This window comes from Musa acuminata, chromosome BXJ3-5 (assembly GCF_036884655.1).
Source record: "Musa acuminata AAA Group cultivar baxijiao chromosome BXJ3-5, Cavendish_Baxijiao_AAA, whole genome shotgun sequence".
Classification (NCBI taxonomy): Eukaryota; Viridiplantae; Streptophyta; class Magnoliopsida; order Zingiberales; family Musaceae; genus Musa; species Musa acuminata.
The window spans coordinates 41690001-41708290 of NC_088353.1; the positions used below are offsets into that span (position 1 = coordinate 41690001).

At 41.6% G+C, this 18290-nt stretch overlaps 4 protein-coding genes and 1 pseudogene across 5 annotated transcripts; 1 reads left to right on the forward strand and 4 right to left on the reverse strand.

The window, feature by feature from the left end:
* Positions 1-1305: 1305 nt before the first annotated feature.
* LOC103985344 (FCS-Like Zinc finger 5) lies at positions 1306-2910 on the reverse strand. The gene is made up of 2 exons (XM_009403007.2): positions 2571-2910; positions 1306-1712 (listed from the first exon to the last, which is right to left on the reverse strand). Exons 1-2 carry the CDS (start codon positions 2852-2854, stop codon positions 1613-1615), a joined length of 384 nt encoding a protein of 127 aa, XP_009401282.2. The 5' UTR covers positions 2855-2910; the 3' UTR covers positions 1306-1612.
* Positions 2911-4380: 1470 nt separating this feature from the next.
* On the reverse strand, positions 4381-8272 carry LOC135638119 (elongation factor 1-alpha-like; annotated as a pseudogene). The gene is made up of 3 exons (XR_010496511.1): positions 7904-8272; positions 5643-6117; positions 4381-5559 (listed from the first exon to the last, which is right to left on the reverse strand). The product of XR_010496511.1 is annotated as an elongation factor 1-alpha-like (transcript).
* A 743-nt stretch (positions 8273-9015) lies between these two features.
* On the reverse strand, positions 9016-13154 carry LOC135638468 (trihelix transcription factor ENAP2-like). Its single transcript, XM_065151580.1, has one exon. The coding sequence runs from the start codon at positions 13014-13016 to the stop codon at positions 12180-12182; it is 837 nt and encodes a 278-aa protein (XP_065007652.1). The 5' UTR covers positions 13017-13154; the 3' UTR covers positions 9016-12179.
* Positions 13155-14660: 1506 nt separating this feature from the next.
* Positions 14661-16195, forward strand: LOC135637852 (purine permease 3-like). The gene is made up of 2 exons (XM_065150688.1): positions 14661-15616; positions 15710-16195. Exons 1-2 carry the CDS (start codon positions 14843-14845, stop codon positions 16040-16042), a joined length of 1107 nt encoding a protein of 368 aa, XP_065006760.1. The 5' UTR covers positions 14661-14842; the 3' UTR covers positions 16043-16195.
* On the reverse strand, positions 16188-17380 carry LOC103985340 (probable carboxylesterase 2). The gene has a single exon (XM_009403003.3). The coding sequence runs from the start codon at positions 17172-17174 to the stop codon at positions 16188-16190; it is 987 nt and encodes a 328-aa protein (XP_009401278.2). The 5' UTR covers positions 17175-17380.
* Positions 17381-18290: the final 910 nt, after the last annotated feature.

Here is an 18290-nt window from a genome sequence, read left to right on the forward strand (position 1 = left end):
CTTATGTCCATTGATTATTAGAGTTAAATAGCTTTGTTTGCTTAGATGCATTAACTGCATAAACACAAATCCTTTTTTTTCAGCAATGTAAAAACAAATCCTTTTTTTGTGGGAAAAAGATAATAAGGAATAGACATAAAGTAATTGTTTTTTTTTTGTCTGAAGTGGTTTCATTTTACTGCTTAAATAATCAACTGATTTCTTTCCCTCTGAGAATATGCAATTACAAGTTGATTGTATGTTATTTTTTATTAGCATGTATATATTTGTATAAGAAGGAGTGATTTTGGTAAAAGTTAACACATCAAATCTACAATCTGCAACATTTGTAGCCTTCAATATTATGTGATCTTAACACTCTGGAGGTGTGGATTTAGAATGATGGAGTAAAGAGAGATAAAGTTTGGGTTGTGGATTTGCTATCTCATCTTTCTTCTTTCCCTTAATTTAAGCACTCAATCAATAGACTAGTGGTCACTTTGATTGGTCTTTCCAAGGATTCACATCATTGGGAAGTCATTCTACATCTCAAAAGTATTAATAATGTCACCAGGCAAAATAATTTTATGACATGAAACATGACAAATAATATCTATTCCATGTAGTAGTAGTCTCTGGAAATATTGTCATGTTGTTTAGAGAATCTATCTTTTATATCTTGTAGGAAATCCATCTTCATAATCTAGTGCATCTTCTCATTTGCTTGTTTATTTACTTTGTTAGATTAAGAAATAGCATTATGTGATTGGAGATCATGTCATCAAGTTTGAAACCTTCCAACTTAATGACCTTACCAATTGTTTATTTCATTAAATTATGAGATTGATAAACTTGTTAAGTTTAGATATTGTGTTCATATAATTATGTTTAATAAAAAATTAGTAAAAGCATTTCAGCCAAATAAAGTTAGACATATTTTAGTGCATATATTTAAGGACTAGTCATAAGTAAAAGAAAATATATCATGGTGAGCATCATATCTTGCAGGTTCTTATGGAACATAATGAAGGCATCAAATTATTCTATCACATCCCAAACTTGTGGACTTAATTAGACACAAAGTATTGATATCACCAATAAAGATTATGTGCTAATTTTCTATCTATTTTTTTATAGTGGTGACCACATTCTTAAACTTGGTAAAGGTTGATATACATGAAAACTATTTATATACATAATGCTAATACAATCCAAAAGTTTAAGCTCATTAAATTATAATCAAATCTTAATAAACTAGAAGCTAAAAAAAAGCATTTTACTTGATCATGAATAAAACAGTCATCTGATACTAACATTAATCAGAGGTAAAGCAAGATTGCATTCCATTCTATTAGAGGGGGAAAAAAAGGGAATTTACAATGCACTGTAGGATCTTGTCACTTCTCATATACACCAAAAAAAGCTACAAAAGAAAATATTATATCGTCAAGTTTACATTTCTTCTCCTCTTCTGACAATGATGCTGGAAAACCATGAGAATTTACGTGTATTTGATTGCAGCATAGCATCTGCAGCAGAGCCACTGAATATTTTATATACAGTTTATCCACAACAAAATCAAGTGGCAGTTCCTCGACCATATGATTGGCTGGAGCAAGTCATTTCCAGGGGACTATTCTTTAGAGAGGTCAGAGAGAGCACACTTCTCTTTCTCCTCATCCAGATTCATCTGTAGCTGGCGACACTCGAGGCTACAGAAGGCAATTTCACCCCTGCAACATATGAAGGATCCCACACTCATAACACTATTTGAGTTAGCATGCATGCAAAAATATTGAGAATTTAATCCCAGTAAAATTCCTGACTAACATACATAAGATTCAATGCCAATACAATGAGATTATTTGTAGTTTTCTGTTCTTTTTCCTCTTTCAATCTTTATCTCACACATAAATGTTTTTCTAATAAAGAATGTAAATTCGCTGAGAAAATTTAAGGTCCTAAACACTCATATGATCAACACCAAGAGAAGGCAACAAAGATGTGTGAAAGTAATGTCAATTTGTAATTTTGATGTATTAAGAATAATGCAAATCAGTAGATATTGTCTCATCTACAGCAAATAATTTTAGGTACTATCATCAAAATAGAATATTATTTTTTTCCAAATAAAAGGGACTTAATACTACAAAATTCAGAGATATGAATTTGAAACCAATTATAAAGAAATAAATCAAATGAAAAGGTAGAATGACATACGCATATATAATCAATTGCAAGATTGGAGCAATACACTAAAGGATTCAACCTCATTAAGAGATCTCCCAAGACTCATTCTCGATTTCTGCCCCAAACCATCAACGAATAAGAAATATTGAGCTTTGGAAGGAGATAAGTTTCACGCTATTATCACCACAATTTTCCTCAAAATCATCAAATAGATTTCAAATTTTGAGAATAAAAATCATGAATCCTAGTAGTTCATGAACATTAATCAAAAGATGAATCTAAGCTTCGCCTTCCACCCCGAACCACAATAATCAATCCCATGAGAAGGAAAAAAGACGATCTTTTCACTCGAAAATATTAGCAACATTTTGGTTGCGAGAAGAAGTGATAGAGAGCAGTACCTATACATGTATATATCCCGGCCAGGCCCGAGGCGGCGGTTGCAGAGGCCGCAGGCCCTCAAGAAGGGCGCCGTCCCGTCGCCAGACCTCCCACTGTGCACCCCGCTGCGGGGCGACGGAATGGACTCCACCTGCGCCGCCTCCCTCGGCTGAAGGTAGTGAACTATCGCGTTGTGATCGGACGGCCGAGGGCCCCCGACATCGAAGAGGACGGAGGGGGAGAACTCCGTCGAGCTCGGTGCCCGCCTCATCGGCGTCCCCGGTTGCTTCCCCATGAACATCATCGACGCTTCTTCTCTCTCTCTCTCTCTCTCTCTCTCTCTCTCTCCAAGAAGAAGAATGTGAGAGAGCGGAGAGCAGGTGTCGGGGAGCATTAAAAGAGCGGAGAACAGATCTACGCCGTTGATCTACCTTCATCTTACTTTGAGATCCACACACACACTTGATTGTGCCATGAGAGACGTCCCAGCACCCGCGAACGAACGATCGAGATTAAAGTTCCACAAATGCAATCACGTAGGTAAAATACACGGAGGTGAAATCAAATTCGTCGGTCACATTCCAATCCACGTTCTCATGACCGAGAGTTGTCTTGGAATGCGACGAGGTTATCATTGCTCTGTGACACGAACCAGCAAATGTTGTCCTTTGTGCCAATTGATTTGACAGTGATGACGGACGCTTTTGGTAGGAGGTCGGCAGCATTAATTTGTAATTGATGGACCGAGTCTCTCCTATAAATTAATCGGATGGTCTCGATTGACGGAACATGAAAGACATATATTAATCGGATGGTCCGAGAAGAAAAAGAACGATGAGGTTCATGGCGGGTCCCGCTCGAGTTGGCGATGTGGCAGAAGGCCTTTGGACATCAACCGCAGGGACCACATTGGATGTTTGCCTCCTTGTCACATGTGGAGATGAGACTGAGATTGGAGTCTTAGTGGAAAGAGAGACTATGAGAATTGAGAAAGATAAGAAAGGAGACAAAGAAAATAGAAATATGGGAGAAAAAGAAAGTGGGAGTTTTTTTATTTAAGACAACAAAAAAAAAAAAAATGTACTACAATCAATGATTATAATGTTTATTTTCTTGCAATGGTTACATGCATTGGATGTAGGTCGATTGGGTCATATCTTTCATTAGAAATAGAATTCACATGTTTAAATGACTATTTTGACTAATAGTGGCTGGTGTTGATGTGGCATCACATTAACCGGACACGTGTACGAAGCTGATAAGAATGGTTGGGACATGGAATCTTCCTCTTGTGTTAGTCAAGAACTGATGTGATGGATGTTTAATTTGATTTGCTAGTGTCTTTTTCCGAGAGAGATCATATAGTAGTTGTCATGAATATTTCATGTTCAAATAGCATAGCACAGCAATGAATTAGAATCTTGACGAGTGATAGCTTCATCGATGAATTCTGCTGTTACAAAATACAGAAGAAAAAAAAATAACAAATATATATTATGTCATGACGATACCTATCATCATATGTTCTTGAAATAAGAGGAGCACAGTTGGAAAGTAACTATGGTGACAGATCTATAGAACCAACTTCATTTAGACCCTAAGAGTAGAGATCCAACAAACAAAAAGGCTGAGCAAATAAGATTCAGATCCTACTTCGCTAAATACTGGAAATCCATATGTTACAGCATCATAGTCAGCAAGTAAATTTATGAAACAGAGTACCAGACAATAACACAAGTCACTGCAATACAGTCCTTACATTTAGTAGATTTCCGAAAACTCGTTAGTTGACATTAAACAACAAAATAGACGCTGCCGCCTCCTGTCGACTAAATACTGGAAATCCATATGTTATAGCAGCATAGTCAGCAAGTAAATTTGGGAAACAAGAGTACCAGACAATAACACGAGTCACTGCAATACAGTCCTTACATTTAGTATATTTCCGAAAAGTCGTTAGTTGACATTAAACAACAAAATAGACGCCGGATCTTCAACCCCGCCGCCGCCTGTCGAGAACCCAGTTCTGGGTCCAGATACCACACCTGCAGAGTCCTCGAGAGAAGGGCATGAACACACAACACCACAACCGATAATGACTCCAGACTGCAGCGATCCACAATTCCACTTTCATTTCTTTTTCTGTGCTGCTTTTGTAACCTTGGCTCCGGTTGGATCCTTCTTCTCCACACTCTTGATGACACCTACAGCAACAGTCTGTCTCATGTCTCTTACAGCGAACCTACCCAGAGGAGGGTACTCGGAGAAGGTCTCCACCACCATCGGCTTAGAGGGAATCATCTTTACAAAACCTGCATCACCATTCTTAAGAAACTTGGGCTCCTTTTCCAGCGCCTTGCCAGATCGCCTGTCGATCTTGGTTAGCAACTCAGCAAATTTGACTGCAATGTGAGAGGCGTGGCAATCCAATACAGGAGCATAACCAATCCCAATTTGACCTGGATGGTTCATGATGATAACTTGTGAGGTGAAGCTGGCAGCCTCCTTTGTTGGGTCTGCCTTTGAGTTTGAGGCAACATAACCACGTTTCAAATCCTTCACATCAACATTCTTGACATTGAAGCCAACGTTGTCGCCAGGTAACGCTTCTTGGAGTGCCTCATGGTGCATCTCCACAGACTTGACTTCAGTTGTGAGTCCCATGGGACCAAAGGTGACGACCATACCTGGCTTCAGGATTCCAGTTCAACACGACCAACAGGCACAGTTCCGATGCCTCCAATCTTGTAGACATCCTGCAGGGGAAGACGAAGGGGCTTGTCCGTTGGACGCTTGGGCTCATAAATCATGTCGAGGGCATCAAGGAGAGTTGGGCCCTTGTGCCAGTCAAGGTTGGTGAACCTCTCAATCATATTATCACCTTCAAAACCAGATATGGGGACAAAAGGAATCTTCTCAGGGTTGTAGCCAACTTTCTTCAAGTAGGATGAGACCTCCTTGACAATTTCATCATCGTGCCTTTGAGTATTTGGGAATTGTGGCATCCATCTGTAAGAAAGAAACATCTTTAGGTACCAAATTTTCAATAACAAAGACATCAATGTCTACCACAACACAATCACAGACAATACTTTGTTGCAGCAGCATATCATCTGTTTGACACCAAGAGTGAAAGCAAGAAGAGCATGCTCACGGGTCTGACCATCCTTTGATATACCTGCTTCAAATCCACCAGTTGTGGAGTCGATGATGAGAACAGCACAATCAGCCTGAGAAGTTCCTGTAATCATGTTCTTAATGAAATCACGATGGCCAGGAGCATCAATGACTGTGCAATAGTACTTTGTGGTCTCAAATTTCCACAAAGCAATATCAATGGTGATGCCACGCTCTCGCTCAGCTTTAAGCTTGTCGAGCACCCAGGCATACTTGAAAGATCTCTTGTTCATTTCAGCAGCTTCCTTCTCAAATATCTCGATGACACACTTGTCAATACCACCAAGTTTGTAGATGAGATGTCCAGTTGTTGTAGATTTTCCAGAATCGACATGGCCAATGACCACAATGTTAATGTGAACCTTCTCATTTCCCATTGCTTATTTCTTGCTGAACAAAGAACATGAAAAGGTCAAGCAAGGATATCATCTTTGATATCAACTTCAAAACTCAAGACCTTTGACTGACAGTTAGCCAATTAATATTGACGAAATGACAAAAAACAAACTGAAAATTTATTTACAAAAGATCAAATATACTCAAGAAAAACATAGGACCATTGTAGCACACTCCCAAGAAAAGTGAATGGAAATGAATTATTATAGAAGTATCACCAAACACAATCAGTCTTAATACCATGGATCTTCAACAAATTTCTGTTCTTTCTTTTGCAGACATGTTCCAATGAACTATTTAGAAGCATTAACATAGTAGTAACAGAGTACCAGAACCTATTGGTACATAATGACACAATCTAAAATCTTAGACCAAGTTTCCTACAAAATTTACAAGCATCAATTCGGTTAAGCAATTATTACTGCTTTCACAATGCATAAATTATACCTCAAAATGAAAAAAAAAAAAAAAAAAGAAAGATATTTACTCACTAAGTATATAAAACAAATCAGAACCTCTCCAGAAATGTTTGAAGATATTATTAAAATTGATACTGAATGCTATAAATAAAAAAATTGTGCAAAACAACATTACTATAGCCAACAGATTATACCATCCAACTATGCTGCTCATATACCAAATACCCTTCTTAACTATGACCACAAGAGTTCAAATAGCATCATGAAGCATAATGTTAAATGGCATAGTAGGAGAGAAAAAATAGAAGCAAAAGAGGATAAAGATAAGTACACGGAATCGGAGAAAGGATGAGGTCAATGAAATGAAGGCCAAAAAGGAAGAAGGGCCACTATGAGGAAACAAAATGGAGAAGGGTTGGAAATAACAGGAACAAAGTAATTGAAGTTTTTCCATGTGAAAGAAACCAAAGCATAACGTTATCTTTGGCCAAAGAATATTAAGTATACTAATAACCTTCATCAGACTTCTTTTCCACGATACAAGGAAGTTCTAATTTCATATTGTACTTTCTGCATTACTAAATAATAATTTCACAAGGAAGCTAATGATATATCCAAGGCAGCAGACGCCCAGAAATTTACGAAATAGGTTTTGCTACACCATAGCAGGAGACACACATTATAAAATGTTTTTAAAAACCATTAAACAGATATATCATCATTCGGTTTCAGCAATCGAGTAACATAATCTTGTACACGAACCGTCCATAAATGCATATAATAACACATAAGTGACCAGTCTAGAAATATTATTGCAATTCTCCGACGGATGCTACCCATCTCAAAATGGTAAAAGGGCATTACAATTAAAACACAAACAGAGATGTCCAAATCTGAACAAAGATATAAACTTTCCACGCATTTTGAGACTGGTGAAAACAAGGATTAGAAATTCACATAGAACGTAGTTCGCAATACTGTTCCACGCAATATCAGAATCACTTGATCCACTGAAAAGTGTATTTTTGATCATTTTATCTTTAACGCATAGAATTAAGAAATATACGACATCCGGAAAAATCCGATGATATCAAATAGCTAGACAATGAAAAATGCCGGTTCGTCGGAAACCCTGAAAATGGTATCATCATGTATCGTATCAGACAACCGAAACAATCTCTTTTCATCGATCCACCTTTGACAAACAAAATAAGCGAACCTAAAACCCCCAAACCACAACGCAAGAACAATAAACAATCGACAGGATCAATGATTTCACGCATAAACTGAAACACGATTGCGTAGATCAAGAGATAACTATCAAACAACAAGGAGATGAGATTAAGAAGAAGAAATCTTACCGCAACGGAAAAGGCTCCGGCAAATCAACAGCGGCTTGGCTTGCCGGAACGCGCCTTTAACCGCGACTGCCTCAATTTATAGGTGATAGGATTACCAGAATGCCATTAGGCTTCGCAGGGCAAATTAGTCATTGCGTCGGGAGGGCTCGAGAACTAATAATGGCGGCGGCGTGATGGCTAGCGAAACTTTATTCACACCCAGTCTTCGAATTACCCGTTTCTCCTACCCGTGTGTGGTGAGAGAGGAAGCGAGGCGGAGCCCAATTAAAATAAAACCTTTCTCATCTTTCATCAGATTTGATTCAAGCAATCTTTCATGATGATTTAATTTCAATAAAATAATAATTATCTAGCCTTTTTTATTTGGGTATTGGTGTTAGGCTCCTCATTAATAGGACATATTAGTCTTTTAGAATGGCTAATTTAAATTATTTTTTGCTAGTAAAAGGAGTAGGATTTTAAAGTTTATTTTAAATAATAATTAAAAAAAATTAATACATAAAATACTTTAAATATTTTTTTGACTGAGACATTCAAATTGATAAATGCATTATTATATAAATAATAAATCTCATGTTCTGAATCCATATGTAAATATTATTTGATATGATAGAATTTTTTATTTTTTAGAAAAAAATTATTTTGACTCATCTTGATTGCACAAAGTCATGCATGCACATGTTGATGACCTGCTGAAATGATGTGTATCTCAAGGCAGCACTTTCATACATGAAGGAGAATATGCATGAAGTGAAGCCAATTCTTAAAGATTGAAAGAGGCCTAACAATGACAATAAGAAGAAAGATTAGTCAACAAAGTCAAACCAAGGTAAACAAAGAGGGAAGAACACAACACCAATATAGATTGTCTCCTTTCAGCTTCAGATATGTTGAGCCAACTGCATGTATCCCTCTAATGCAGCATATAATTATTTATTTACATATACAAACAGTGATAACATTTGTTCCTATTATCAATTAATTGATCAAATATGTACAAAACAATAAAACAGCATTGAAGTGAACAAATGTACTTCAGTGAGAGAAGAGCTATCACCAGGCAGGGTTAAAAATGAAGTGAACAAATGGTCATGACTTCTTTCTTTTTCTACTTTGTGTATGTCTAATCCTAGGAGACTTGTAGAGCTCTGCATCTCATCTAACATTTTCTTATCAAGTCATGGATGTTTCCTGTGACATCAGTTCCTCATCATCTTCCCATGCTTATACACATGGAAAATAGGCAAAGCATCATATAAACTCATAAAACTACACAATGAACTCTCAGAGATGATCAGAAGAATGCCCAAGTAATATGAAGGCATACCTCTGCTTCAATTCATCAGTCTGTCCCTGCTACAAGCAACTTAAAGATCTGCCATATAAGCTAAGCAGAGATGACAGACTTTTGGAGCACCACTTGTATGCTAATATCCACAGTGAAGTTGAGAACTCCATAATTGGTTCTAATCTACTGTTATTTCCACACAAATCCTTCTTGTTTCAACAAAAAAAGAAAGCATGCGGAAAGTAACTCATCATAGTTACACTCATTTGGTATTAAGTTCCTTATATGCATCAGATATATTAGTAACTATGTTGATTATAATTTTGGATGCTAAGATTTCTATATAAGCTTGATTAGTAAAAGTTCTTCAAGTATAGCAACCAAGATTCAAAAGACCAGCCAGACTGGTATTTACCGGTCTGACCAGGAACCAGCACTCAAACCAGGCAATTTCACGGTCCATTCGTAGCCGGTTTTTTATTTTTTAATCTGGACGATTATTGACAGGCTGTTGATTGTCAATAGCAGGGTTATCGATAGCCAAAATAGCTATCAACAACTGTTGACCATCAATAGCCCTCCTCTCTTCTTTCCCTCTTTTTATTTGGTCCGTGCCAACCAATATGCCAGTGTACCATGTGTTGATACGCCGGTGCCATGCCAGTCCCATACCGATCTTTGTGGTCGAACCAGTACAGATCTCGGAGCGAAACTAAAACCTTGGTAGCACATAGAACTACTTGGCTCCCTTTTGTTCTACTTTCAAGAACCACAACTACCAAATCATGAGATCATGAGATCATGACACTCTACTAAAACATTCAAGAAATAGTGTCCATTTATATCTTGAATCTTGTTTTGGCACCAGTTGCTCTTCTAACAATGTATTACTGCTCTAAAAGGTTGCAATCCTATAAGTTAATATTATAAGAAAAATCTCTTTGCCACTCACAAACCACACAATGCCCCCTTGGTCTTCAAGGTATGGAAAGATTCTATCAGCCAATAGTAAATCATAACAAAATCATAGCGTTCTTCTCGTCTTATGAAACACTTCATCTGATCACTTCAACAACTTGATCAATTTTTCTGGTGCATTAAACACACTAGTTCGGCAAAACGGACTACCTTGGCTTTCTTCTCCGCCAAACAATTTAGTCTCAAAATGATAGCAGTTAAGCCTGCCTTGAGGCCGCTCTAATGAACATAACAGGAAACAAAATGATATATATTCGAAAAGCGAAAAATTGGCAATTGCCACCCGTGTCTTTATCACAACCTATGACTTCCCTTTTGAAATAAATATTAGTTGGCCATCGGTGGGCACATATGTGATAAGCAGCAAAGCTTATAGATGAACAAATTAACTCATTTAATCAAGTCGAACAAATGACAGCATCAATCACAACGTCACATTGGCCATAGTGAACAAATACAAATAGCAAAGATATGAATATTTACATCACATGCCATCTTACAGGATTAAGCGAAAGAGAACTGAAAGGCTAAATTTCAAACCTCAACTACAAGTGGAAACAATGAAGAGACTAGAGAGTATCTTCCATGGTGTACAAAAGACTAAAACTTCAACATTAGACACAAAAGCTGCGGTTAAAAAAATAGAAGAAAAAAAAAAGCCTCTCAGCCTTTTCGGCATTGGATTCAAGTCATACACCACAGAAAAGTTGATTTGTTTTAGACGATGATAAGCTATGAAGCATGCTCATAGCCATGACACGATACAAATACACTGGTCTGATAAATTTTATAGCAGGACACAACACACATGAACATGACAAGTAAGACATGTACAATTTCAAATATTATTATATTTTATATTTTTCTCTGACATAAGACTATGTTCATTATATATGAACCTCATAAATGAATAACCATCATTCATTGAAGCTTTGTACAGGTGTCCTAAGTATAAATAAGCATAAATTGTATAAAAACCCTAATATGTTTTGAACTATTCTAGATATGCCGAAAAGTGTTTAGTAAGAATCAATTCCATCGCGGACGACATAATATATACATGACAAACATTCGAAGTCTTTCTGTTAGATAAACAACATACGAAACCTAAATTACTATTAACATGAGCCAAGTATTCTAGGCCATTCCATCAAGTGTGATCATGAAAACGACTGCAAAACACAACTGCATCAGAGGCCTAGAACATTATGACTTTTCTGATATGTTTGTATATACATGAAAATTAATTAAACCATGGCATCGTAATATGTACCGTGAATGTGATACAACTGCCTTTGTAACCCAAACATATAGTGCTCAATGCCGTATCTTCAAGGACGCATGAAAACACTGATTTATCTTAGTGGCATTGGCCTCCAGAAGCATAGTAATCACTAGTGAAGAGTAACAGTTTAAGTTGGTGAGGTAATGTTAAGTGACAGAATTCAAACCTATCAATGTCGACCGCCTATACAATAGCAAAGCATATCTACCACTGTTCCATTGAGTTATGTCAACTTATTTCTCCAGTATCCATTCCTTCATGCTTGCCATAAAAAGAAAAACATATCTAACCTTATGGTGAATAAATTCCTATAATTATCCATCCTTTTCAGTACCTTGACCAAAGAATCTTTTGGAGTATTAACAATATGATGACTCTTGCTTGATGTATACTATATAGCATGCAAAAAAGGGGCAAACTTTTTTGTGGCAACTCAAACCAATCAGAACTTTAGCAAGCAAACTACCATTGACTATTAAGATGCTAAAACTTATGATCTTTATATTCAACAACAGCATACTGTTACCCGATCCTTGCAGTTCCCACCTACAGATGTGCGTAGGAGAAAAATGAAAGCAATTAAATGGGCATAAAAATAAATAAATAGAGAGGGAAAGGCCCACTAAATTACATATCATCATCTGAGATATGGTGGTTGTTAATAGAGTGGTAAGAAAGAACAAAGGACAAGAGCATGAGGTTGCATGACCTTTTGCGGCAGTAGCTTATAAATTCCCAGACTTCTTGGCCTTCTTGGATGAAGGGAAAGCGTCGGCGATCATGTCCAAGAGGCACCGCTGCGACTCCCTCAACATCTCGGCCCTCTTCGTCTCCATCTCCATCCAATCTCTCTCCATCTCCCTCATCAGCTCCATCCTCCTCTTCTCCATCCGCACCAAGGTGTCGCTGAACCCCCTCACAGCTGCCGCCAGCTGCGACATGGCCTCCACACCGCTTGCGCCCTCCCCCTCCGATTCTTCCTGCTCGGAGTCCCCTTCCTCCACCTCAAAATTTCTCCTTTTGGGGAGGACGTGATTCCTGCGAACTTTAGATGGCCCCCAATTGGGCTCCCGAAGGATCCCGTTGATGCTCCGAGTGTTGCTCCCCGCCCTTTCGCCCTCGTCGTCGTTGTCGTCGGCTTCGTCGGCGTCGTCCTCGTCGGTGGAGAGGGCGGAGGAGGGAGGCGGGCGACCCGGGGGTCGGATGGAGAGGGGAAGGGGCCCGCGCTCCATGCGGTCCATGCGGCCGAAGAAGGGCCAGGCGGAGGGCACGGGGCGGAGACGCTCGGCGCGGTACCGTTTGCGGAGCTTCTCGATCTTGTGGCGGCACTGGGTGCCGGTCTTGGAGGGCTCGTCGAGGCCGCAGCGGGCCGCGACGGTGGCGGCAACATCCTCCCACTGATGTGCCTTGAGCTGGCCGCGCTTCAAGGCGTACCATCGCTCCTCGTAGGAGTCGATCAGGTGGGCAGTCTCGATGTGGGACCATGGCTGACCGGGGGCGGCCTTCCGCGGCGGCGGCGGCGGAGGCCCGGGGCGGCGCTCCGCCGATCCGGCGGCGTCCATGGGTTCGGATGCGCGTGAATGAATGCGGTTCAGGACTAGGGTTATGGTTCGTGGCGGGAGTTAGGTAGTGGCGTCGGTGCGGGGGTGGGTATAGCGAAGCCCGTGGGTGGGGTGGTGGTTGAGTGGCAGTGGCAGTGGCAGTGGCGGTGGCGGTGGTGGGGATAAGGACGAGGTGGGCCGGTGGTGTTGGGTGGGGAGCCGGTCCGGTTCGTTTTTCTTATTTCCGTTCGCACCGGTCGAAGCGAGGAGCAGACGTGGAACCTCGAAAGCGATCGACGTCACGTGCACGTGTCACCGCGGTCAACGGCGCCTCCGCGACAGCTTCGGGACGGATGGGGACGACTTGGGGCACGCAGCGTGTTGCACGTGCACATGCGTGCAGTGTGGTTTAATTCGTGGGCCTGGCCGTGACACGAATCGAAACGAAAAGGTAATTTTGACTTGTAGAAATGTGTGGTTGATGTGATCATTTTCAACCCTTAGTGATGGAAAACAAGGAAGCAATTCCCCTTAGTTATAACACTATGCATTCATTGCTTCTTCTCACCTGCCGCCATCTCCTATATCTACATGAACTCTGCATTGACGATGGGTTGATGTGATCATTTTCTAACTCTTAGTGGTGGAAATCATGGAAGCAATTCCCCGTAATTATGGCGTAATGCATTCACTACATGTACTTTTTGCTTCTTCTCACCTGCCACCATCACCTAAATCATCAATATGAACTGCATTAAACATGTGTTGATGGTACATGATACAATGCAATGGTTTTTGTTTGTGACTTTGATGTGACTATCCCAGGTTGTGATGGATTAATTGGTATATTAATTTTATTTAGACTAAATTATTAGCTAAAATATTTAAGTTAAAGTTGATAAGTTAGTTAGATTGACAAATTAACACAATAACTTTGTTTGATTCATTAGTTAAAATATTTAAATTTAAGTTAATAATTGTATATCCATCGTATCTCGATTCAATTTTGATTTGATTCCGTTCTATTAGATTACAATTTAATTCATTTTTATATTTAATTTAAACACTCTATAATTAACGATAGCATCAATCAAAGTTTAATACATCATTTAAGCCTTCCATTGCAAGCCGCAGTGGTCAACCAAAATAGGCTCTCTTGTGAGCAAGTGGACATGTAGTTTCAATCATATCGTCTCAATCTCCACTTGAACGTCATGCGAAGTTTTGAGAAGACAGTATTCCTTTCTCTCTTGCATCGCCCTTTCTTTCCACTCTTAGGTGAGGAAATCTTCAAACTAGCTTGCATTACTTTGCTGCTGACCCAGCTGCAAACCACAGCCAGAGCAAGAACATGACAGACACATGCTTATTTGCTGCCGACAGCTTCCTGCATTCTCCTTTCTGCTGCAGTCCAATCTACCCAACATTGCAGCTGTTGGATTTGGGTCACAGAACCTGTCTCAGCTCTACATTTGCAGATAAAACTGCTGCTGTGAATTCATTTTGTTTGTGTGAAGCACACCAAAACTTTCTGTGGACCTGCATGCACGAGATACAGTGCCTTCCAAGAGCAGATGAGAAGATAAGATCGATGTACCAACTTTGGAAGCATTCTGAGCGTTAAACTCGGAGCCAATGACCACTGTCAAATCTACATCTTCATGCGATATGACAGTCTTATATCATATTACCTATCGTAAACGTAGTTCAACAATGATCAGATTTCTTATACAGAAGCATAATTATTTTCCTTTAATGTGATACGGAGTTCCTTCGTTTCTGTTCTTTCCATAGGAATTGAACCGTCTGAGTTGTTCTCATCTTCCTCGGTTCTCGTGGAAGGCTCCATGGAAGTGGAAGGGCAAGACCTCGACCGCCGGAACAAGGATGCCCCTCCCCAGATGAACAAAGGCCTCAGGAGGGCCCTCATCGCCGTCAATTGTGTCCTCATGGCGATCGGCAACGCCGGCGGCCCTCTTCTCCTCCGCCTCTACTTCAACAGCGGTGGCAAGCGTCAGTGGCTCTCGGGATGGCTCGAGACCGGTGGCTGGCCCATCATCTTCCTCCCTCTCCTCGTCTCTTACCTCCACCGCCGCCGCCGACTCCTACGGGGCCCTGGTCACCGCCACCAACCCCCCACCAAGCTTTTCTTCATCACGCGGCCACTCTTCCTGTACTGCGCTGCTCTCGGCCTCCTCCTCGGCCTGGATGACTTCCTCTACGCGTACGGGCTCTCCTTCCTTCCCGTCTCCACCTCCGCCCTCCTCATATCGGCGCAGCTGGTCTTCACCGCCTTCTTCGCCTTCGTTTTAGTGAAGCAGAAGTTCACGCCGTACTCGATCAACTCGGTGGTGCTGCTGACGGTCGGGGCGGTGATGCTGGGCCTCCACGTGAGCTCCGACCGCCCGAACAACGTGACCAGGGGGGAGTACTACTTGGGGTTCGTTCTGACGCTGGGGGCGGCCGCCGTCTACGGGCTATTCCTCCCGCTGGTGGAGCTGACGTACACCAAGGCGAAGCAGGCGATAACCTACACGCTGGTGATGGAGATGCAGATGGTGATGGGGTTCTTCGCGACGGCTTTCTGCACTGTAGGGATGCTAGTGAACAAGGACTTCCAGGTGATGAGGCTCTTCCCCCGTGATGTGTTCGATGAATCGAGCTGCAAGTAGCTCCTTCTGGGCTAATCTTGTGTCCACACGTTGGCCTTGCAGGCCATTCCAAGGGAGGCAAAGCATTACGAGAAAGGGGAGTTCAGATACTACGTCGTACTAGTTTGGTGCGCCATCTTGTGGCAGTTCCTCTTCTTGGGCACCGTCGGCGTCATCTTCTGCGTCAACACGCTGCTCGCCGGCGTCCTCATCGCGGTGTTCATCCCGGTGACCGAGGTATTCGCAGTCATCTTCTTCAAAGAGAAGTTCGGCAGCGAGAAGGGCGTCGCTCTCGCTCTCTCACTCTGGGGTTTGGCTTCCTACTCCTACGGAGAGTACAGGGAAGGAAAGCGTAGCCAAAACACGGCTGCCGATCTCAGCAGCCAGCCTGTTTGAGTTATTGGTAGTCGGTAAGGCAAGCGAAATAAGCGTTTGGAAGGTAGTGAGTAACTTAGCTATTAAGATCATAAAATATTGTAAGATCATCATTTATTATATATATATATATATATATATATATATATATATTATAGTCGCTTAATTATTCTATGGCAGACTCTCTCATTCTCTCTCTATCGAGAAAGCAGCAGATGGCTCTATCTTGAGCCAAAGCTTCATCACAAGTAGGGTCAAAGAAATGGAAGGTGTGGCCTTTTCCATCAGTCTCGTACAGCTCCACTTCTCCGCACCTCTTCTCCCTCAGCCTGTGGTAGTAAGCCCTTCCCCTGTCCCTCAGAACGTCCTCCACCCCCACGCACACCAACACCCGCTTGCGGTCCATGCTGACCAAGCTCGGCGCACCATCCGCCAGCGGGTTGATCATCGGATCGTCGACGCCCGCTGCGGCCGTCGGGCATGCCAACTCCCAGAACCTCTCCAATCTGGCAGTCATCTCCGGGTTTAACGCCGCTGACTCCACCGGCTCCGACCCCAAGAAGTACGGATGGACGAGCACCACCCCATGGACTCCGACGCCACGTTCGAGCCCCTCAGCTCCCGCTCGCATGGCCATGTGGTGGGCTATGTTGGCCCCCGCGCTGTCGCCGGCGAGAAAGAGGCGGTCGAAGTCGGCGTGGTCGGCCAGCCACCGGTCCGGCCCCGGGCCCCCGTTTGCGTGGGAGGCCACCCACCGGAGCGCCTTCCACGAGTCGTCGTAGGCGGCCGGGATCGGGTGCTCCGGTGCCAGCCGGTAGTTGACCGAGACGGCGACGACGTGAGCCCGAGCTACAAGGGAGTTGAGATAGTTGTGGAACATGGGCATGAAGGGGTTACCGATGCAGAAAGCGCCGCCATGGTAGTAGACAAGGACGGGGATTCTTCTCTGCGCGTCGGTGCCGAGACCCGGGACGTAGAGGCGTGCCGAGACTCCGGTGTCGGCTGCGATCACCACGTCCTTCGACGAGACTCCGGTGGCAGGGTCGACTGAGGCCGGGACGGTCTCGTTATCCTGGTACCGCTCGACGCGGCCACTCTTGTATATGCGGATGAGTGGTAGCAATTCGAACATGATCTCGTCCTCAGTATCCATCGGTGACGGAGAAGCTGAGCTGAGGAAGAGACGATAGAGTGTCGCATATGTAAGAATCCATCGTCAGATAACCTGCGATCCCCGCCGTTGAAAGTTCAACGCCATCAACAATATGTTGAATCCTTCCGAGAGAAGTTAAGAGAATAATCAAAAGAAGCCGGTAAGAAGGTATCGATTGGTTAGCCAATAATTTAGTGAAGGGGCGCACCATTTTTTCCGGCAACAAAGAAGCTGTTTGGTGGAAAATGAAACCAACGCTCGTCATCCATTTTAGTGGAACGTCTTTTTCTATGACTAATTACATATTGGACTTGTAGTTAGTTGCCTTCTCGATCCTTATATTATAAAATTTTATTGATATTTTTATATTTATTAAAGTGAAATATTTATCTTTATTTATCTTAATGACATAAATTTTATCGACGAAAATATGAAAATAAAAATTACAAATATAATTTTAACATTCGGTGATGGTCGACGTTGGTGGTGGCGGACAACGACATCGCTAACGTCGATGCCAACGTAATTGTCTAGCCACCACTGATAACGATAAAGTCTATTCTTACCACGACGCCACCCGCCTCTACGAGGAGCACGCCACTGACCTCATCGTTGCCCATCTCACACCACTCTACATCGACACTAACGTAATTACCGCTCGATAGTGATTGTCATCATGGTATCTATAATAAAGATGATGGCCTCTTTACCGCTGACTCATCGAACTGATCCCTCGATCTCTCTCCTTTTGCATCTATATTAACATCGACAGAGATACTTAGTGGTCATTGCCTTCTAATCAATTCCCTCAATAAGCTTTGTATTATGTTCTATCATCTCCTCGATGAGTGGTCTCTATGATAAATCAAAAATATACATATATATATATATACAAAAATATACATATATATATATATAAATCAAAACAGAATATTTTCGTTAAAAAAATAAAGCAACCTTATTTATTGATGGAAGCAAAAAAAAAAAAAAAAATTTCTTCTTGCGGTAAAATAGAAATATCTATTGATGTACCTCCCGCATCGATGATTGTACATACATACATAAATACTTAGTGGCCACCTTCGCCTGCACCTCCTGCATCGATGACTGTACATA